This window comes from Hetaerina americana, unplaced genomic scaffold, assembly GCF_022747635.1.
Source record: "Hetaerina americana unplaced genomic scaffold, ioHetAmer1.1.p SCAF_2, whole genome shotgun sequence".
Taxonomy (NCBI): Eukaryota; Metazoa; Arthropoda; class Insecta; order Odonata; family Calopterygidae; genus Hetaerina; species Hetaerina americana.
The window spans coordinates 585001-609564 of NW_027286763.1; the positions used below are offsets into that span (position 1 = coordinate 585001).

Consider the following 24564-nt stretch of genomic DNA (forward strand, 5'->3'; position numbering starts at 1 on the left):
AGTAAAAGCCAAAGGGCGTATCGATTCCATAGATCTGACATCTCCAAATCGATATTTTTACAAGATTATTTCGCTTTCGAAATGCACCATCGATGAATGCAATTACTAACTTCTCTGCCCTCCCCATCGAGATAACTCATTCAAATCAGAACACACCAAGCATGTCGTAGTAGATTCATACTGGATAGGAATGTATATTGAAGTTGATATACGAGGTCTGTCCAACAAATGCGCGAACTGATTACATTAAAACTTTATTTTGCAACATTTAATCTGCATCGATGTTGTCCCCTTCAAAGTACTCACCATTCGTTACTATGCACTTATTCCATCTCCTTTTCTACTGTTTAAAGCACTTTTGGAAGTCATCGGCAGTTGGACTTTTTAGTTTTTTCGTCGTCGCTTGCTTTATTATCTCCCCGGTAATGTTCTCTGATCACATTTTTGCATAAGTAAAAAGTCAAATTTGGTCGGACACGATCTCTCAAACGCTTTAATATGGTAAGCTTAGCACTTATTGTTTGTCCTTCAGGAAGAAATTTATGATGAACAACACCTTCGACTTCTCAGAAAACTAGTAGCATGAATTTGATAGTCGATCGGCTTTTTCTTGATTTTTTTGGTTTTATTTATTCCACTTGAAAACGGATGTTTTCTTCAGAACATTATCACTCTAAACAGCTGCCAACATTTCAGTAATTTATTTATAATTTTATACCGTAATTAACCATAAACTTGAAAGTTATTCGTTGCTCCGTGATTTCGTCAATTTCAATTTTCGACGAACAGTAAAAATAAGGACAAGAGAAACTAACATAACTGGCACCGTACGCACAGCTCGACGATCCGCCAAGCACAGGTGGCTCCTCATTGGGTCTCGGGCAACAAGCGCCGCTAGTGGGCGGGGCAATAGTTCTCGTCATGGCCGCCAGAATGCACCAGTTCGCGTGTTTATTGAATAGGCCTCTTTTTAGTGGAATTTGGATTCAAAAGTAACCAAATCCTCAAATTACTATAAGATATCATCCACACACCTATATTTGCAATCAATTTAAAAATACGAATTAAGGAAATCAACTGTTAATGGTGTTTAGCGGCGCAAGTGGTGCTCATAGACTTGCTGGAGGCTGCTTATTTTTTCTTCGTTGTATTTTCCCTTCTTCGTTACGCGAGAGTTACTAATTCGAAAGCTCTTCCTCTTGAAGACAACTCGCCTTTCGAAAATTGTCAAATCGTCGCTCTTCCTTTCGTTCGCCTCGCCGAAGTCTGAGCCAGCTAATTTCAATTCTCGGAAATAACTTTCCCCTCGGGTTCGGATTATGTTTCGCTACCGAAGAGCTGAAGGATTGATTTCGATTTGAACAGATCTAGAGAGAGAGTGGCCCCCGGCACCGCCCCAGTACTTTCGAACGGATTTTATTCATGGAAATAAGATTATGATCAAAAAAGTATTCAACAAATACGGAAAGTTATTTAGAGGCTCCCCAAATATTGTCCATTCATTTCACTCTGCCATAGTTTGTGGTGAAGTTTTTAGTAACCCCCTGGGCACAGCCAGAGGGTTAATCTTAATTCGTCTGACGAACGCAGGGATGCCATTAAATCTTTACGAGCAGAATGATTGCTTATCTCTGGGAAATGCTTTCCTAATAAATAAAATACCGAATGAAAGAAAGTGTAGATCTGAGATAAATGGATTATAACTTACTTTTCAGCATCCCCACTTAAGAACTTCAGACTCGTATACGTCAAAGACAATCTTTAGACTCTCTCTGCCCACACAATGAAACACAACGATATCCATACACTTCGCAAATTAATCGGAATAGATTAAATATGTTGTCAATGGTCCACTGGGTGAAAACTTACCTTTTTCATAGTCCAAATGATATTGAAGTAGGAGAAGCATATGACGGAGACAGGGACGACTAGACCCATGGCGAAGAGGAAGATTATGTATGTGGTGGCACTGATAGTCTTCGATTCCCAGTTCACAGAGCAACTGAAAGAAAATAGATATCCATTCATCATGAAATAAGACATATAACTATAATGAATTATGAACGAGCATATAATAATAGGCTTAATGCATCGAGATATATGGTGCACAGTTCCACTGATCTGGTAACTACGTATTTAAGTAAGAGTCATTTAGTGACTCTTGGTAGCAAAACATTACACAAAAGGGTCAAAGCTAAGCATTGAATTGTGGAAAGAGACCAGTTTCCATGCAAACGAGATCGTGCTAATGGCCCATCATTTAATACGATGCCTAACTCCAAATCCTCTATAAACGAGGTAAATTATCAATAAAGTAACGTCTCGTTCATCTTTTTATTACTGTTGTAGTGGTATTAAGGGGAGGCGACTGACATCTGAGGTCGATAGAATTTTGGTATTTTTGTGACAAATTCAATGAAAAAAAAACGAAACCAACGTAATAATTGATGCTTAACTGTATGACCATCATCATCTCCTAAAGACTGAGACTTGTCGCTGCAGCGATTGATCTCTCCCCATTGCTCTTTCTTTGAGTTCATTGTATCCATGAGTATTCGCATGTTTTGTTATATTGAATTTAATTTTGCACCTCTTTTAGCCTAGCCGGGGACACGGTATTCGCCAAACCCACCTTCAGGTTATTGTTTATAGTTTTATAAAGTCTAATGTATATTTTTTCCGTGGTAAAACTTTGGTTGATTCTAATTCGTATTAAAAGCTATTCATACTTAAATAGCATAGCATCAACGGCCACCGTTGCAAGTTGTAACGTGTTCGGCCCGCCAAGGTAACGACGGCACATTGTTCATCATATCGCTGATTTTTGAGTGTATTGTCTAAAATATAATACACTATAAAAATTGACCTCAGAATTTTTGTGTAGCATTTATCGCCTAATGGTTATGATGAATAACTATGACAGAGAAGATCTGGTATTTCCAGCGGTTTGAAGTCTCCTGAACGCAACGCAGTTCACTTTGAAGACGATAGCTGATGCAGAAATAGAAATGTCAGTGCTAAAATCGCCAACTACGGCAACATAGAGAACTCTTTCACGCAGCATTTTAATTATTTTTTTGGAAAATCGGAGATTTTTATCTTTTATTCTGTTTCAAAAACAAATCGCGTATCATTTTTACTCTCACTATAGTGGTTCTAAATTCCAAAGCGTTGATTAGGCTGCAATCACTCAAATATTTGAGATTAATGTCAAATTATTTGAAATCAGTACTTTTTCATTACGTGTAACTGCGATACTTGCGAAAAAATTATAAATTCCATGAAATGAGTGCATGTTTTGTTGACAGTAATGCTATTACAAAAGAAAGTGTTCAATTTGATTGGCATTGGAGTGCCAAAATCTGTCAAAATATTCCTCGAAATGACATAAAATTAAATTACATTAGCTTGTCATTGAAGTATTTAAACAGCCTGTACTGAATAAATTTGATTTTTTCATATTCTTTTCTAGAGTCAGTACAAATTGGGGAACCTAAATTTCGTAACGCAAAAAATCATGAATTTTGAATAACAATCGCAGTGCTTTGCAGGAGGGAGGAAAACGTAAAGAACACGAGAAAAAAAGAAAAAGCGGTAAAATCACCTTCTTTACCGGACTTTAACCCGACGCAACAATCAACATTTTACCAAATTCAAAACCGGCAAAGTCGGCGTCTTTTCAATGACAGCCTAAATTAAGGCTAAGGTTGTAAAACCTTTCTTAAAGGGACCTCGAGGTCCACGACATTAAATAAAAACTTTCAGAGTGAATAGTTACCCGCTCTCCTGAGGTTGAAAACTTGAGCATCAACTTTTTGGTCAAATGCTAAGGGAAGCGGACCTACATACATACATTAAGTTAGAAAATTCGTTGAGGATTGCAAAAACGTGTAAAAACGTAATTTGATAAATCGTGTTCGCTGAATATAAATGTGCCTTTTCCCCTCGAAATCCAGCTTGAAAGAGAGACAGCTAAGCATACTATATATAACCATAGACACAGTAATCAACTCGAAAGTCGATTTGTTAGGCGATAGTAGAGCCCACGTAATACTAAGTCCAACGGTGTGTGAAATTCACCCAGATCCTTTCCCTGTTTCTCAGGAAGATTTGGCACCCGAAAAATCATAGAACTTGGGTGGAGCCGAGGATTCCCAGAGAGGTTTAGCCGGGAATCGAACCCGGGCCCTCCGGTCAGTAGTCCGACCTTTTACCCCTGGGATACCGCGTCCCCAATTTGGCTTAATAGAGTAAAAAATTAAATTTCATATAACAAAACATACGAATAAGACTTAATTCTTATTTTACGTTAACATTTCATTTTCCCTCTTTATTTTTTCTATTTCTTTATTTTTATAATATTTTCTCTGTAGTATCCTGTTTTAATATTTCGAGCACTTTACTTATGAATACAATGAACTGAAAAGAACAGCAATGGGGAGAGACGAATAGCTAAAGCGAGAAAGCTCCGCCATGGACCTACCCCTGGACTACAGCGATCCCGATTAGACATACATATGGAAGTTGAAAATGATCATTAAAGCCAACATAATCTCGTATAATATATTCAGATAATAGGGTCGATTCACGTTTCTACTTACCCTTTGTAAAAGAATGTGGGGGGGATCGGGATGGTGCGATGATGGTCAATTTTTGTGTGACTTCCCATCTCGAGGACCCGGAATCGATTGTCAGCGGTCGTAGAATTTCTCATGAAAAATACGATCCCTGCTCGAGTGCTAGGGGGAGAGAAATGCACTTGGAGTACGCCATCTGCCGGATTGGATTTGAAATTGAATAACGTCTTTCATTAGAAAAAAGTCTAACGCCGGCACCTGACTATTCTCCGCCCTTCCCTCATTCTCTGAAATTCCAACCCTCTTAAATTCCCACTTAACCCTAAAAAAGTAAAAGACCTAATCTATCGATCGCCTTCCCACCAAAAACCACCACTACCGCAGATGGAAACACGTGAGTGACGATGTGAGAGGTCTGAAAACTGAAGGAACCACAATCGAAGGAAACATTTCCTTGAAAGATTGAAGAAATGCGTTCACGGTCGAAATATTAAGCTCGTTAATGTATTCAGAGCGCATTGAAAATATCAAAGACGGGTTGGATACGCATTATTCATAAATAAATATATTGATTTAATGTCGAAACGACGGATAAAACAGAATATTATTTCATATAAACACGAAACTCAATCATACAAATGTTATTTACGTTCCATTGGGAAATTTGTGATCAGTCGTTAACTGAACCTCAGTCCCGCCAAATTTCTACGATATTAAAAAACACGTAACTGATGATCGATTCTCGGATTTATGCCTCTCTACGTGTGCATGTATTAGAACAATATTAGTTCACAAACCTTCTAGCTGTGGAAAAGGAGGTGACATTAAAATATTGGAGGTTCATTCTGTTCCAATGTTCCGGAAAACGGAGGAAACGTGGATGCCATTTTGGAAAGAGACCAAATTTACGCAGTTTGAACAGAAAGTCAACGAAGGTCCTCGACTAAATTTTGAACTCCCACGGCGTCTACTGCGGGTCCATTAAAGCTCTCGATAGCTTATTCGGAGTTTTCGCGGATTTCGAGGGCACTTCTACTGAATTGGAACACGAAATGCAGTCAATCCTTCCTTTTGCGTGAGCTCCGCGCTGGGAACCCGGAACATGCGAAGAAAGAAAGGAAGAAAGACGAGAAATTCGCCTCCGCCAGCTATCCCTCGCGGAGAAGATCTCACGGAAGTCGTCGAAAAGGGTAAAGAATTCGTTCAAAGGTCTAAAAAAAACAAAAAAAACTTTTGGTAGTTAACCTCATTAGGGCTCAATGCAACTGAAATGTAATTGCCATAACTAAAGCGAACGGTTGATTTGGAAAATTAAAAAGCTCATAGATATATGTACCCGTTGTGCCTTAAGCCAATTTGGCTTGTTTGTACGAGTTACAATGCATTTCATATCTAATAATGCCTCCCCGAGCTACAACCTTGACGTGATGAAAGGGCTTGCGCGTTCCGATAACACCTAGAGCTATGCTGGCGAGAGTAATAATAATTGCTCCAGATAGGGTCACCCAAGCCAGATAGGTCGAAAACATGGAACCAAACGAAGAGTGGTCCACGCAGCGTCTGTTCCTCAGTGAGGCGGCTGCAAAGGCGTCTGACCCCAGTGGGGCGGCCAGTAAGTGATGGTGTCACGTTAAAAACACTATTGAGGAAGGCAAGGGGAAACCACCTCAATTATAATTATACGCAGGAGAAGAAGACCAAGTTAGTTAGAATAGGAACGTGGAATGTTAGCACAATGATGAGGACAGGGAAATTGGAGTGAGAAAGGGAAATGTTAAGTGAGAGATGGAAAGGGGAAAAATAGATATTTTAGGTCAATGCGAGAAGAGAATGAAGGGTAGCGGGGATTACAGGAGTGATCAGTATGGAATAATATACAGCGGCCGGGAGTAGAGCCAACGAGGGGTTGCCATAGTATTAAATAAAGAGGTCGGAAGAAGAGTAATCGACACCGAGCAGGGAACGGATAGATTATTGATAGTAGAGGTAAAAGCAGAACCGACGAACTTGGTTATTAATCAGGTATACATGCCACCGAGCAATCATACGGAGGAAGAGGTCGATAGGATACGATCCATCAGAGGACATAATCGCTTGGGTTCCTACAGGGAAATATTTGATAGTGATGGGCGATTGAAATGCGACGGTAGGCGAAGGAAGAGATGGTGATGAGGTGGGGGACTACGGTTTAGGCACGAGGAATGACCGCGGGGAGAAAGCAGTTGAGTTCTGCAGGAGACAGGGGTTAGTCATCACCAACACTTGGTTTAGACACCACAAAAGACGCAGGTATACATGGAAAATGCCAGGTGACTGAGAGAGGTATCAGCTAGATTATATTCTGGTTAGACACAGATTTAGAAACAGTGTGATAAATTCGCACAGCTTCCCGGGAGCGGATGCGGACTCTGACCACAATTTAGTTGTTATGAAATGTCGCGTCCGTTTCAAAAAGATAAGGCAGGAGCGGCGAGTTAGAAAATGGAATGTAGAAGCATTAAATGGTTTGAAAAGGAAGGAATAAAAACAGGTGGTAGAGGAAATCATGGAGGATGTTTAAGAGCTAAGTACTATCGAAGAAAAATGGGAAAGTATCGAGAAAGGGTTGTCGAAAGCCGCAAAAGACACTATGGGAACCGTTAACGCTAAAAGGACTAGGAAACCATGGATCACGGATGAGATGATTACAAAGATGGATGAGCGGCGAAAATGGAAGAATGTAAATACAGAAGTAGGCAAAATGAAGTACAAAGAATTGAACAATAAATTGAGGCGGGCAACAGATAAAGCAAAAGAAGCATGGTGGAAGACGCAGTCCGGGGATATGGAAAGTCTGCAGAGGAAGGGTGAAATCAGTGCGCTGTACAGCAAAGTTAAATCTTTATCGGTGAGTAAGAAGGAAAGATCTATGCTAACAGTTAGAGATAAGGCGAGTAAGGTAATAGTTGACGCAGGAAAGATCCAAAAGATATAAGGAGTATATAGAAGAACTGTATAGTGAAAAACTTAGACCAACTAATTCCAAAGAAACTGCGGGAGATGCCGCAACAGTAACTTTTAACGGAGTCATTCGCTAATGTGCATTTCAATGCAACAATTTCAGAGTGTAAAAATCATTCGCCTTGACTGGGACTCGAACCCAGATCCCTCAATGTCCGGTCGAGTGCTTTAGCCACTTAAGCTACCGAGGCGTCCTCTTAAGCTCTGAAATTTTTGGGCTTTTAAAGGAACAAGATGTTGTGACGAAATACCGTACATACAATGTCACAGGCATTCGTAGTCGTGCGCGAGGCGCCACATTCCACGAGGTTAAAGCCAACTTTAAACACTTATGGTGTTTTCCCTTTGATAAATTCCAAAGAAACTGCGGGAGATGCCGCAACAGTAACCTTTTACGAAGCCATCCGCTAATGTGCATTTCAATGCAACAATTTCAGAGTCAGAGATTAAGAGGACGCCTCGGTAGCTTAAGTGGCTAAAGCACTCGACCGGATATTGAGGGATCTGGGTTCGAATCCCAGTCAAGGCGAATGATTTTTACACTCTGAAATTGTTGCATTGTTAGACCAACTAGGTTAGACATTGAAAAAGAATTTCCTTAGAAAGAAAAAGAAAGATATTTTCATTTTTTTATTATTCTAAATTTTATTTTAGTACGTGGGTTTGAGTGCTCGAGACTAGCATGGATCAATGCTGTATAGTATATCCAAGCTAGATAGTTCGTGATTTATTTGCAGTCTTCCAATTCATTGTTCTGACCGTTATCTAAATATTTCAATTATTTTTAGTTTTTTACTATATTTATTATTGGTCTCATTTTCAGTTAATTATTTATTTTTATAATTTTTATTGATTTACTGCTTGTATCTTCTGCAATTTCCCTCACCCATCCTTTGCCCATTTATAAGAGTACGGCTGGGGTGGACTCTTCCCGTTATATGCAGTTAGGTTCGTTGATGACCAAGCTTTGGTTTGTCAGTCAGCCAAGGAGTTGCAAGCATTGCTGAGTGAATTGGAAATTCAGTGCGACAGGTATAAGATGAGAATAAATATTAATAAAACAAAGGTTATGCGATTTTTTAGAAGGAAAAAGGCGAAGCTAAAAATTAAAATATGAGGGCAAAAACTAGAGCAGATAGAACAGTTTACGTATCTCGGTAGTGTTTTGGACCAACACGGTCAAAGTAGTAGGGACGTAAGGAGAAGAACTGCGCTAGACAAAGAGCCTTTACAACGAGGAGGGAGTTGATGACAGGGACGTTGAGTAAGGATGTTAAGAAAAGACTCGTAAAACTTTGATATGGGGCGTAGCTATGTACGGTGCGGAAACGTGGTCATTGAAGCAGGAGGATAGACGTAGATTGGAGGCTTTTGAAATGCGGGTGTGGAGAAGAATTGAGAAGGTTGAATGGACCGAGAAAATGAGGAAGTACTTGGTATGGTGGGCGAAGAGAGGGGTTTGTTAGGAGAAATCCTATGGAGGTAGAAAAATGGATGAGGGGTGTATTGACCGGCAGTGTGACGTCGAACAGAGGCGCCGATAGGCAAACGAGGAAAGGGAAGGAGCAGGATAGGGATGTTGGACGGGATGAAGGGAGGGAGAAAGTACTTAGAGATGAAGAAGAACCTGATATAAAGTAGGATGCTGGGTTTTGTGTTTTGCTAGGAGTCACAAAATATATCTTTAGTAGCTGTGTCCATCCAAAAACTTGCCTTAACCGGTAGATTACCTAATAATAATAATAATCTTATAATGTCCTGAATGATGATGGGACTTGTAGGGCATCATCTGACAAGCTTTTAAATAAAAATGTAATTGCTAATATTGACCTTTGGATGAGTTGACCCGGTGAATAAACCTGAAACCGAATTTAAAAAAATGCAACAATAAACGTAGGAAAAAAATAGTTCAAAATGCATTCTTATTTCTCCAACGAGGTCGTTATTAACTTCTATAAACGAAAAGTTTATTCAGACTTATAATGGAACAACATTCGTAAAAATATTTCGGTGGCATATGCTACTGAAACTGCATGGTGGTATCTATCTAGAATGTGGTGACATGAAATACCACACACTGCAAACAGTTTATTAATTCATTTCCAACACCAGAATAATCCACAGATATTAGTACTGGATATTTTCACTGCTCAATTTGCGAGAGAAACTGTGTTTTTTTGTTTAACGTACTCGAATGACTAAAATTGAAATTCTGTCTGCAATACCGTCATAGTGACCTTAAAATTGAGGGTTTAAAAATCAGGCAATGTTAATTACTTTGTGGAAAAGAACTGTAATTTCGGGAAATGTTATGCCCTGTTTCCACCATATAATGGCTGATTCTTCGCAATATACTATGTCGAAACATTGGCCTTGCCTACCTAATCCAAATGTACCACCTCCACTAAGGAGCAATGGTGTTTTTTTCTGTTTCGAAGCCATTAGTTCTACTGCTAATCCTCATACTGGCAAGCCGATCTGCATAACGGTCGTTCTCTTGCAGGAGATTATATTTATTCAGGGGCGCTTTTCCTTCAAACCGAGACCACCCACAGTCATCAATCGACCGGATGGTTAATTTTCATATTTTTATCCACTCAAATGTGAGTCAAGGCTTATTATCACCACCATTCTAATGCATTACCAAAAGTAGCGGGATGTCTTCCGGCATATCCGATTGATGTTAGGTTATAAGGGCGATCCTTAGAAGTATTTTGTCAATCGCACTTTTATAATAATTATATGATAATATTTTTATGCTCTTGATTATGCAATACACATAAGTCAGTGTAAAAGGTAGAAAAATATTTAAAGATATATTTTTTTGCGATTGATTATTTTTTTTCTTAGTAGCAAGTACTTCTTTGAATTCCATATTCGAACAAAAAACATAATATCGTTATGAAAATTATAAGCACGGTATACTGGTGGAAAATAATCCAATTTATCACTGTTTTAAGAAAACCGCACTTCTCCATTCATGGCTTTATAGCCGCTCCCGTCTATTTTTTCAAGCACGCCTAATTTACTTCATAATTATAAAACCCCTACTCTCACTCACAGCACACGGAATTTATGACAAAAAGGTCTGAAAAAAATGGAGTGAATCTATGTGGGAGTGCAAGTTGTGAGGTAAGAGAAGGACCGACCGTGATGACTCCGTGCGTGAGTCTCACCGGCGTCCAGATGGCGCCCCGGTACTCTGGCGCCTCCGCCCCCGCAGCGAGGCTCAAGCACCGGTGTGGTCACCACTTGAGGAAGAGGGGGGTTTCGTCCATGACATCCAAAAAAAAAAGGATGCACTCACCTTCGCTGGCTTACTCAGAATTACCGAATTGCTCCGGCTACTGAAAGTTGACTATCCCATGCTCCCACACGTGTGTTATTCGGTGCTATTCACCAGAAATTTCATGAAAATGTTTTCTTTTCCGTCGCAGAAATAGAGTAAAATAAAATATTAATAACCGCTCGCCTTTGAAAAGTTTTAAGCGGTAATTGAAAATGGTATTTATTATTTTACCCGAGAAAATGCACGTTTGAAAGGAGAAACCGTACCAATTCAAACTCTGAAAATATTTACGACCCGGCATGCCATAGGTTGAGGAGAGTGCTACTATAGTTACAAAGTTAGGTGTAAAGTTAAAATGTGCATTTGTCCAGTCCCTCTCAACAAAACCACTCATTTATTTATTTTTATTTAAATTTTAAAATTATCGCAGTTTTCAGCAAAAGGTTACGGCTTACTTAATTGATCTGGCGCACTGGAATCCTCGTAAGAATAGTTTTGAAGCAGCATCAATGCAAAACAATAGGAAAGAGTAGGAGAAGAAAAATTTATAAAAGGCACTATAACATTTCGTGAGGTTTTAAAATAATTAGTTTTTTTATTTGAGAACTCGAAAAATATTTTGGCATGGGAGCGGGAGCGAAAAAATTTTTGATGAATGTAATTTCAAGCTTAAGTTAATTCTTGCCTCGGGTAAAATATACTAATTTATTTCAGGATTAAAATTCTAATCTATCTGACACAATGTGGCGCGATAGAATGTATTGAACTAGCTCAACTACGAATGTCGTAAAATGCTGATTCCGTCCGATCTACACAACCTTCCTACCCTTCTGCTCCCCTAACCCGCCTGTCCGCAATTCTTTCTTCTGCCACATTGAACAATGTGGCTGTGGCAGACCTGTGTAACTAAACCAATGGCCTGATATCCACTACTGATTCTTTTGAACTTCTTCCAATTGACTATCTCTAATTCCCACACCAAAGCTGCCAATAGCTGTTTTTCTTCTTTTACATCTATTTTACCTTTTCACCTCTTCCACTGCAACCCGTCTCAAAATCCGATTTTTCAAAGTAACTCAATGGAAAATACCTTTATACTAACTGGCATTGACTGAGTTAAAATTTAAAGGTAACTTACACAATCCTACATCCACGACATATGATCCTAATTTTAAAACAGTTTTTTCCGCGTAAACTTTCTTAAGGATTCAGTGAACAGCGTCTCGGGTAAAGTAGCACTTATAGCAATGGTCGGTGGCAAGATATCTTTTTTTCAGAAATTTGAAACAGTTTTTCTCAATTGAAATCTCTATCTCCTCGGTGGTGCACCGGATTTTGCAAGTTCACCCATTTTAATCTAGTTTTATGTTGTTCAAGAGCCGCCATCATCAAGCTACACAGTTTTCATTGTCCTGCGTGTTTACTGCGAAGAGTTAAGTGCGAGAAAGGTGGCAGGCGTGAGACGACTGACAGTACGGTTGTGTTGCTTTCACTTGAGTTGACATATTAGTAGTTTTCGGAACCATTAGTTTCATAATTAACGGTCCGAATTCATTCAAATGATACAACAGCCTCGATGATAGGGAGTGTCCTAATGCCCTGCGAGGTACCTATCCAAATAAGGCTTCAATTAAATTGATGGATTCCAAATCTAATTAATTCAATTATATATTTTGACCAATAACAGGTTTATTGGTCAACATATTAGTTAATTTAGTTCTTTTAATCATAGCATCCCATAACATGTTCGACGGATTTTTTCGGTAGCCAGAGGATTATAAAGTATATTTTACTTCAAATTTAAAACGTAGATTTTCAGGAAAACCTCAATACTAGATCTATAATAGTATTATCGTCGTTGAGTAATATATAAAAATAGGAAAGCGTCGTCAGAATGTCTTAAACATTCAAAGACACTAATAAATTCGCAGGTATATATTAAAAAATGTACACCTATTTTATGTCACTCAGAAAAAACAGGAAAAAGCACCGTCGATTCATCACGTTGTACCCGGTTGATTACTTATTGCTGGTCAAAAAGAATTTGGAATATAAAATTGCAGCACCAATGACAAAACCCGCAATAGTGATAAACAGAAAAGTTTATGAAGCAAGTGAATTGCTGTATCAGACAGCGCAAGCATATGAGAAATGATAGACAATACAAGAGAATTTACTACACAAAAAGCAATATAGTCAACAGTTAAGACCACAACAACAAAATTAAAATTGAATTAAAATAATAAAGGCAAATTTGTCGAAGACAAAACTTTTTCAAATATATTTAACAAAATGGGTGGGATATTTAGTATCGAAAATTTCATTCCATTGCGCCTCTCTGGAAATCTGTCCACTTCTAAATATTCATTCTTATTCCATTAGCATTTAAATGGTGTTTGATTGATATTGGTTCGTGCCATACTACTCTAGTGAAATGTATTTTAACTACGTAAATTAATAAAAACGTATCTCAAAAAGCACACAATTTCAAGAGAAATCAATTTAAGCATAATTTCATTTTCGAGTTGTATATTTCAAATCAACATACGTTACTTTTTAATGACCCGTTTTACGAGGTTAATGAAAGAGTATGAAACGAATAAAGCTTGACAAGACCTGATGCAGTTCGTAAAAAAGCCAGCTTTGGGAGAAAACATGAATATGAAGATATACATATCAAACAAATTATTTTACTGAAACAAATAGGAATTTTTGAGAAGTTGATCAGAATAATTATACTTGAAATGCAACGGTAAGCACAATTAATTATGAAAATCGGGGATTTATCATTGAAAAATTGTAATGAAGTTCCCTCACCTGATGTTCGCGGATTCGTTGACATAGTCGCCCCATCCGAAGAGTGGCGGCGTGGTGAGTACCAGAGAGTACACCCAGATGGCGCCAATGAGCGCAATGGCGCCCTTATGGCTTAGACGCCTCACTTGGAACGGCTTGCTTATCATGACGTAGCGCTCGAAAGAGAGCACCATCAGAGTCGTGATGGACGCGATCCCTGTTTCAAGAAAAGGAATCAGTGGAAATCTTATTACCGCCATATATCAGTGATAAAGTAATGGTGGTAAGTAGTTCATTTTCATTGTGTAAGCTCATTGTCATAAATGTAAGTGACTTTATATATATATATATTATATATATATATATATATATATATATATATATATATATATATATATATATATATATATATATATATATATATATATATATATATATATATATATTAGGTAATCTACCGGTTAAGGTAGGTTTTTGGATGGACACAGATACTCAATAAATATTTTGTGATTCCTAACAAAATACAAAATCCAGTATCCTACTCTACATCAAGTCCCTCTTCATCTATGGGTACTTTCTATCCCTATCCTTTATATCCCTATCCTATTCCTTCCCTTTCCTCGTTAGCCTAACATTCTCCCATCTATTACAATTTTTAACATCCATCCATCCTATTATAACATTTAACGTGTTCGACGACGCTAAAATAAAATAATAGCGAAAGAAGAAAAATACTTCCCGAGGATAATCAGAGAGGCCATTGAAATCGTTAAAAGGCCAGAAAATCTTAACAGAGAGGATGGATATCCACTCCACAGTGCGTGGAAAAGAATTATTCCGCGCAAATATGAGGACGTTCCCTGATTGGCCAAGAAATTTCCCGGTATTGGCGCCGGATTTTCCCTATATAAGACGGGATAACAAGCTTCTTTTCATCCTTGACCTGAGGACGCCAGCAGGATAGCTGGCGAAACTGTTGTGCATTTAAACGACATACGCGGACGCAGCCCGAAAAATGTGGAAATCCCCTACTCATCGCCGTGGAAACCTGCGAACAAATATTGATTACTTCTATTTCTTCCGATGAAGACGGAGCTGAATTCTGTCGAAATGATCAAGAATTAACGTGTGAGTGATTTTTTTATGTGTTCTCATATTTTTTGTTGCTTTCCAAGTTTGTTATACAACGGTTCCGTGTTATTTCGACAAAATCATCTATATATATATATATATATATATATATATATATATATATATATATATATATATATATATATATATATATATATATATATATATATATATGCTTTCGTAGACGTAACACAGAAGTGCCGAATAGTACAATACACAGTAGCACACAATATAGAAACACAAAAAAAGAAGAACACTCACACGTTATTTCTTGATATTTCGACGGAAACAATCCGTCTTCCTCTGAAGATATAGAAGTAATGACTGCTGGATGTTGAGGTGAGGGGTGCGAGAGAAAGGGAAGGGGGCCAGGAGAAGGGGAGAACGGGAGGCGATCTTCTTTTTTTGTGTTTCTATATTGTGTGCTACTGTGTATTATATATATATATATATATATATATATATATATATATATATATATATATATATATATATATATATACACATTACGAATGTAAAAATATTTCCTAGACCGGGACGTGAACTCCGGATCTTTCCACTTGCCGGGCGAAGTATCCGGACTTCAAGTCCCGGTCTAGGATATATTTTTACATTCGTGATCTGCCTGATTCCATCTTCCCCACTTCTCCTGTTTTTGTCCTTTATGTGTGCTCCTATCCCTTTTCTTTACATATGTTTCTATGTAAAAGAGTATTTTTTCGCCGTTTGGTGTGATTTCGTGTTTGAATGTGTATATATATATATATATACACATACTTATACATATATATATATGTATAAGTATGTATGTTTGAATGTATATATATGTATGCGTATATATATACACATCTGTATATATATACATATATTAATATATATATTTCTATATATATAAAGCCACTTACATAAATGCGGATATCCACGGAATCCCGCTTCGCATATTGTATGGAAAACCTAGATTAGTTTAATGACAAAATTATAGAACCCTTTTAAATCAAGTACGTCCATTTGATCACGTAACTTGATAAATTTAAATACGAAATTAGTGACCACAAAATAATTAACCATACAATGTCATGCGCAAACCACCACGATAAGGTAGGATGGAATGGGGCAGGGTTATTATGGTACCCACAATGATGATGCATAATCAGTGATTTTTGTCATTGACCATTACTTTATTTTAGGGTTTCACAAGCTTTAGCACGTTATCCTGTTTTATCGTGCAGTATGCGAGAGAAAAGGATTCCTAAGATTGATATTTCTCGTTGTTGGTGTACCTCGACTCATCGTTTGGTCTTGCCTGCCGATTTACTCTCATTTTATGAGCGTCAAAAGTAAGCGATTTTGTATTTATCTGGCAGTTTAAGAACTGCAAGTAATGGCCTTCACCCAGCATGTCTTCGTTTCCGTGCATTTATATTAGCAGCGCGGTATCTTGCTTTTTTTCTCGAACTTGAAACTTCTTTGCTTAAGGTGTCATACTATGGCAGCTGTCGTCACCGGCAGGCAACGATCTCTTGATTACCTATTTCGATTGATCGCAAATCAAAACAAAAAATGCACTTAGCCGATAACGGGAATTTCAAGTCGTTAATAGCATACATTATTAGTTCGCAAAAATCTACATCGAAAGCTAAGAAGGTATATATCGACAGCAATTGCAAGGCATTTTATCAACGTTTCAATGATAATGGTCATCAACGACGATAATGCAAATAGAATAGCTTCAGGCGTGATGTGGTGGAAATCGAACACATTGAATAACTGATCGTTGCACTTTGTTAACAAGGTCGAAACGCTGTTTTTCCTCTATTCCTGGTAAACGTCTCTCTAGTCTTCCCCCCCCCCCCCTCCGTTTCCCCCCTCTCCTTCCCCCCCCCCTCTTTTCCTACCACGTCCTCTCCTCTTCTTCCGGAATCTTAAATCTCGTATACGAGGGAGTTATCGTGTAAGCCGGTAAACAGCCTCAGTTTGTTACCTGATGATGATGTAAAACATCAAAACCCGGTCGTAAAATAAAATAAAATAATCAAGCGGAAAAGTATTACGATCGACGATAAAGCACTTTTGAAGTATGAAGAGCCTTTAGGCAGCAGAGGAAAACGACCTAGTATCACTGCTTAGTCCGGGGGCATCTCTTCGAATGTACAAAGAAAAAATGCATAAAACGCCTTTAAGGAAAAATACGCTATGGCTACTTCGAGAATGATTACAAGTTATTTTTGTCGTATTGTTACGGATGTACCTCTCTAAAACATGTCCAGGAACCTTCATACCTAGTACATGAAGGAGCCACATGTTTACATTGAGTGAAGGCATAATTCGAGGAATTCTTAGTCCAACAGCAAACACTCGAGCTGGACTTCAAGGAAATACTGCTACACTAAATTGATATTAGATTAAAGGAACACGCTTACGCCTCAAACGCCCGTGAGTTCCACGCTTTACTCAAATCAAACTCTCCCTCTATATCGTTTATTTTAAACTAGTTTATAAATACATTCAGTGATATTTTATAAAACTTACTAAATACATAGAAAAAATTAATATAATTAAGGATAGCATTTTAAGCTGCTGAGCTAATTATAAATAAATATATTTATGTATAAATTTTAGACGGAAATGTGATTGTTTAAGTGACCATAAGCGACCATTTAAGCGACCTTGTCTAAGCGACCATATCTGCTGAGAAAAGCTAAATGTTTACTATATGAATGCAGAATCAAAATATTTTAATTACACTATAAAAGTTATAATGAAAGACATGTTTTCATCATACTTATGCCCGGCATCATAATTGCCAACTTGATACTCTTCCCGCGTGTTGATGATGTACAGGGTTCGTCCGGAAAATAAATGTACTGACTCCTGGGCTGGGCGCGCCGCTGCAGGCGCGCCCAGCACCGCTCTGACGGTCTGCGATTGGAGGGGGGTATGTTGGCAAGCGACGCTGAAAAAGGCAGTCGGCTCTGAGCTGTGGTGTGGTGAGGAGCTCTGTTAACGCGAACCTCCACGCTCGACTCACGTCACGGAACGCGATGCCGAAGTTTTTGGAGCAGCGTTATTCCATCAAATTTGCGGTAAAGCTTGGGAAATCGTCTACCGAAACTGTCGGTATGATTAACCAGGCTTACGGGGAGCCAGCCATGTCCAGAAACATGATCTTTCGGTGGCACAAGATGTTCGTGGAGGGCAGAGAAGAGGTCGACGACGAGTCTTCGAGAGGTTCCCGATGATGCCTTCGCGGGAGCGTTCCAGGAATGGGAACGCCGCTGGAACAAGTGTATCGACTCACAAGGGTCCTATTTTGAGGAATATTAGCTTAAGATATGTAAAAGTGCAATAAATTTTTTTTCCTGAGCTCAGTACAATTATTTTCCGGACGAAGCCTTTTTCAATTTTGTGGACAAACTAACAGATATTTAAATGAAATTTACCAGTTTTTGAAAAACTATATTTCAAAAATAAGAAATGACGTATTAAAATGAAGGATAGAGGAGAGAATATGATATCCTCACGATTAGATAATATAAAACAAAAGGGCACAACTTGAAATAAAATGAATTTGTTAGGAACATGACAGAAGAGCAAAGGAAGAAGGAAAGAGACAACAAATGTTTCCATTGAAATACTAACAGTGTACACAATGCCAAGGAACAAGGTCAATTTCACGAAGTTTCTCTGAATTCTAATTCCTTTATTGCCAACAAACATTTTCCATATTTGTGGTGATCAAATATTAAATCATCTTATAATGCTATAGAGCCCACGAGAAAATATCTTACAATTAACGCTCCGTCAAAATTCGAATAAGTATTGATTCTACGTAAATAATTACACCAGAATGCAATTAACAAACCGTAGTTCTAGAGATAAATATGATACTAATTCACTTTTATACTAATTTTGCGTCTAAACCTTCTAAATATAACTATTCACAATATAACTTAAATTTTCGGAAGAAGGAATACAATTTTGGTAAACATGTAGAGTCAAATAAATGATTAAAGTTACAAAAGCGATTGAAGCTACAAAAAATTATTGGAAAATAGACATTGCATTTAAATTTTTTTAATTATAAGTGCTTAGAGAAACAATTGAAGAGTAAATTAGAATTAGATGCACAGGAGGTATAAGAGGAAATTTTTTTTGAAATAAAAATGTAATTAAAAGTATGCACTATTCATTAAAACAATTCAAAACTAAACAACTGCTTTGTAAAGGTATCTGCTGTGAAATGTTGAACAATTTGTCGAAGTGTATTCTCTTGTAACTCAGTGTCCCAGGGTTTTCCGTAGAAAAGACACTCCGCAATTTTCAGGAATATATAAATTAACGAAATTACAGAAAATGAAATATTGTTTGATTTAATATGTGTAACTACAACATGAACGCAGAATGTTAGCGTAGAATGACTTTTGACACAGATAAAACACTCTTTCAGTTGTATCCGTATATAACAGGGTATAGCGCTGTCTCGTCAATGTAAGTTTCTGGAAAATCTCAAGCGGCACTGGAAAGATAGCCGGCCTCTTACACGAAACATAAGTTGTGCAAAATATAAGAAAGCCAAATGCTTTCCTTTCCTCACGTATCATAACAACCTTGGCAATTAAAAAATACCGTTTGGTTCCTTCTTTCTCGTAGTCAATCAGCAAATTGGAGGACCCAACCAACATAGATGTCCTGAGATGGGCATTAATTTCAAATATCGATTGATCGGATCACGTGACACAATTCAAGAAAAAATACAGCTCGACTAATTTAGAATAATCAAACCCAAATTTTTGAAAATTGGATAGTAATCACAAGATTTAGGTGGACTGAATACTTTATCCGGAGAGTAGAACTAAATACACGATTCAAGCGATTTTGTTTATGCAAATTTTGATCGAAGCCGATTTTTTCAATTAATAAGACATGAAAGATGTTCTATTTTGCTGTAATGGAGTTATTTCATCAAATTGCTTTAAAGAGTTCATAAATATTCGGTAAAATTAATTTTCTTCTGAAATAGAAATTACAAAACACACTTTTGCTGGGAATTTTACCTTCCTTCTTTCACATCAAACTTTTCATTACTATTCACGGGCTTTCTGCAAAGTCTCGTTGCTGCAAGTTTGCACATCGAAACTGCTTAGTAAATGTGAATATTCAATTTTAAAATTCTTCTGACGCAGCTCTTCATTAACAGAAAAGCAATGGTTTAAAAATCCATATGGCTCTGCTGTAACGTATTTTTGAGCCCATAATATAATGCATGCTTATGCTTCCTGATTGGAACATGATTGCTAATTCGTCTTTTCCTCAATATTCTGTTTTCCATAAATATTGGATTTTTAATATCAATAAAGTGATAAAAAATTAGATGCTGCGACACGTCAATTATGATACACACACCGCGAATCGAAAGGAGGTGAAAGAAAATTTTAATGAAGATTTAGCGTCGTCAAGGAAGATTTACCTTTAATAAAATACTTGTTTTGATATAACCCTCTATAGAATTTTCGGATTGAGGCTGAACTTCTCCAGCAAATATATTTTTTTCATCCAAACTCCTCGCCAAGCGAAAGAAATCACTCCCCCTTATTAAGATTTTCTAAAACTTCGTCTTTATTTAATGGCGAATAATGCGAAAGATGTAAAAATTCAGCAGCTTTATTAAAAAACTTTGTTTGACCTAATATTGAAAAGACAATGAAAAGTTTCTCCCGTCGATTAATTAAAACCGTCGATCCTTTAATAATCAAAGGCGATTTAAATTTAGCGATCAAAATGCGTCACTCATGATTGATCGGTAAATCTAAAGTAAATCCGAAGGAAATAATCTTTTTATTTTTACCCCATTTCTAATAGACACTTCACCCTATTTTGACAAAGATGAGACAACCATCTCTAATTTTTCGACGATTTGGTTGTAATACATCCTATCTGGAAGAAATAAACGAATATAATTGAATTCCATTGTTTGATGAAGTATATATTTGGTTTTTAATACAACCCTACAAGGTCTGTGCAAAAACTTCACGAACTTTTTTATTAAAAAAAGAAATACGTCAATACCAAATTATTGGTGCGACTGCTACTCCGATATGAATTCATCACCATTTAGTGGAAGTGTACGGCGAGAAGTGTATGGACATCAAAAACGTGCGGAATTAGTGCCTGGAGTTTTTTGATGGCCGGGAAAACGTCTACGATGAGCAGCGGTCGGGGCGGCCGAGTTTGCCGGAATCAACGGTGGCTCCAATTGGCGAGATGGTGCGCAATAGCCCGAGAATTACCCTTTATGAGATAAAGGAAGGCTTTAATGAAAGGAAAAGGCTACTTCTCCGTGCAGAATATTGTGTCGGAGATCCTTGGTTTCAACAATGTGTCTCACCAAAGGAGTGTGTTTGTATCTCATGACAATGCCCGTCCACATGTGTCACATCAAACGACCACCCTACTCAATGAATTCGGCTGCTGGGATATCATCGACCACCCTCCTTACAGCCCGGACGTCGCCCCCAGCGACTACCATTTGTTTCCCACTCAAAAAAACACCTTGGAGGACAGAAATTCAAGTCAGACGAGGAAGTGCAAGAAGCAGTCGTCAGTTGGCTTCGTGACGCGGCGGGAGAAAGATACGATGCCTGTATTAAAAAGCTGCTTACAAGGATGTAACAAGTGATTGATCGTCATGGTGACATGTAGAAAAATAGCTCAACACTCAGCGTTTCCTACGATGCACGCAAAGTTGAGAATAAACTTGATTTTTCATGCAAAAAATAGGCCACCTAACTTTACGAATCTCCCTCGTATAACTTATTCCATGCATTTCAGTATGTGCACTTGTATTGATCCATAATCAAACGATTTGGCTTAATGCAGCGACGAGGTTATTGAAATAATTTTGAATTAGCAGAGAAGGTATTTGAATCAATTAGTAAGAATACTGTGTAAATAAATTCTCGTCCTAATGGTGCGACAAAATGATTCGGAGACGTTCAGGAAATTTGACAAGAAATGGATAATGGGTTTATTTTTAATGAATAGCAGACAATATTTGCATCTACACTTTAGCCCGCATTCCGCCGCAAAGGGCATATGGCGGGAGAAAGACATATACAGGAAAAGAAACTTGAAAAAAGCATGACAAAAAATTACACAGATTCATATAGCAAGGAGAAATACTAAATGCGGATTCTAAAGCTGACAAGATAAATTGTTACCATGCTGAGCCAGACAAGGTCAAATTTTAAAGAAAAAACCTGTAGTAGTATTAAGGCGATTAGAGTACTAACTTATATGACTCATTTGGGTGAATTTGGTAGTATTTAAAGAAAATATCTCTTTTACTGTAGGCCAACAACTTCCAGAATGAGAAGCATCAATGATAAGGGAGTTTAGAGGAGAGTGACTACCAAGCTTTGGCTAATTGTGTTGCGCGGCCACAGAAAGATTCTTCCAGGAAATACTTTAGCGTAATCATATTAAGGAAAGACTCGTAAAAACTTTGACATGGAGCGTAGCTATGTACGGCGAGGAAACGCGGTCATTGAAGCAGGGGGATAGACGTAGATTGGAGACTTTTGAAATGCGGGTGTGGAGAAGAATGGAGATGGTGAAATGGACAGAGAAGAAAACAAATGAGGAAGTACTTGGTATGGTGGGCGAGGAGAGGGGTTTTTTGGGAGAAATCCTATGGAGCCAGGAAAAGTGGATGAAGGGGGTATTGACCGGCAGTGGGATGTTGAAGACTGTGATAGAGGGGAGAATGTTAGGAAAAAGAGGAAAGGGAAGGAACAGGATAGGGATGATGGACGAAATGAAGGGAGGAAGAAAGTACTCAGAGATGAAAAGGGACCTGATGTAGAGTAGGATGCTGGATGTTATGTTTTGCTAGGAGTCACAAAATATTTATTTATTTAGAAGCTGTGTCCATCCAAAAACCTACCTTAACCGCTAGATTACCTAGGAATAATAATCATTTTAAACCTGTGTTATTGCCTGTTAAACTAAAAATTGATGACTTTCAAAAAACAATTATAAAGGGAAATTCTTCTTCTCCCACCAGAACCCTAAGATTTTGATCGAGGGCGCTTCTGACCAACCGATGGAGGTCGAGGGCCGGTTGCCCTTCAGCAGCAATAACCTGGATTTCCGATTGTTGAGGAAGATACCGCCCTGCTCATATGACGTTAATATGTCGCGGGCTAGAGCCATGTGGAACGGGTCGTCTACGTTATATCGTCAGCGTATGCGACGCCCAGACAGACGGCGCCGTGACGGGGTACGCCGATTCTATTGTTCAGCAGTCGTTTAAGTATGGGGTCTAAGGCAAAGGCGAACAGCAGTATCGACAGCGGGCAGCCCTACCGAACGGAGTTACGGACGGGAATGGTCGGCGAGGTGGCATTCTTTATCCTAATTATGGAGTATGTTCCGTTATACATCGTTGAGACGGCACGAATGAAGTACTCGGGGAAGGCAATCGTATTACGGTCACGGTTACAATCCATTCGACCCGGACCAGATCAAATTCTTTCTCAAGATCAATAGCTAGCAGTGATAAAAAACAATCGCCATACATGGGTGCGGAAAATTTAATGCCGCGAATCAAAAGTGCTGCGTCGAAGATGTTTCGCGTTTTCGACACGGCGTACTGGGATGGAGAGAGGACGATGTCGGCAGCAGCCGGTCATTCTACATCGTAGGACGTGCGCCAATATTTTATAATCTGCGTTTAAAAGGGCGATTGGCCGCAAGTCGTTTAACTACTTTGGCCGCGTCTTCTTTGGTACAGGCGGTATCACGGCGGTCTGCTGATTTTCAGTCAGAGAGCCGCTAGTTAAAATTCAATTAAAAAAGTTGGGTTAAAATAGGTTTTAAAATATCCCAGTACGCTAAATAAACTTCAAAAGGTAGGCCGTCCAAGCCGGGTGCTTTTCCCTTTGGGAATATGGAGGAGACGCAGCCCAGTTCGTCTGAACTTATGTCTCGACAAAAATCATCTTTTTGATCTGTGGAAAGCGTAGGGAGAGGCCTTTCATGGAGGATACTTGTTAAAGGTGTTTTGAAAGTGCTGGGCCGCTTCTCTAAGGAGGTCGGTGTCACCGGCGGCAGATTCTCTGACAGGGATTCTGTCTCTATCGAAGCCAGAGTTGGATTTCATCCAGCACCGTAGCTCACATAGCGTTAGGAGGCCCCCTATACCCGTGTCCAGTTCTTTTTGCCACTTTTTTGGAGCGTATTTTTGGAGCTCGCGGCCCAGTATAATTTTTTTAGGGACGACACTTGGGCGTGGAAACCCTCCGGCGCAACATCCTTAGGGAGCAGCTCTTCTAGCGCTAGAATCACGACGATTCGCGTCCTCCAACACGCGGAGGTCCATGCGCCACACGCAGCCGCAGCGGTGGACGTGCGCGCCCGGGGTTGTGTCCGGGCACGTAACTCTCATGATCACTGCGCAATGATCAGAGAAGGACACTGGGAAGGTGTACACTGTCTGGACATCATTCTTTAGGGATGCCGAGACGAAGAGGTAGTCAATCCGCGTCCGAGAGTTAGGCCCCGATCGCGTGAAGGGGGCGGGACCGGCGCAATAAGAACGCACTGCGTCAATCGCTCCAATGGAGTCGAGCATCAGTGAGAGCGCCCGGCTTGGATAGTATGTCACCCTATCCCTGTTCGAGGCACTATCCTCTCGGCGGTAGATGGAGTTAAAATCTCCGCCCAATATGGCCTTCCCCGAGAAGGAATACAGGTAGGGGAGGAGAAGTTCAT

The 24564-nt window shown here is 38.8% G+C and overlaps 1 protein-coding gene across 1 annotated transcript in view; it reads right to left on the reverse strand.

Annotated features, from left to right (window-relative positions):
* Positions 1 to 24564, reverse strand: part of LOC139687931 (uncharacterized) — a 537017-nt gene that overhangs the window by 236787 nt on the left and 275666 nt on the right. The window contains exons 3-4 of the mRNA XM_071585280.1: positions 13684 to 13879; positions 1870 to 2002 (exon numbers count right to left, since the gene is read on the reverse strand). Of these exons, the coding sequence (XP_071441381.1) occupies positions 1870 to 2002; positions 13684 to 13879 (329 nt within the window). The remainder of the gene's footprint in view (positions 1 to 1869; positions 2003 to 13683; positions 13880 to 24564) is intronic.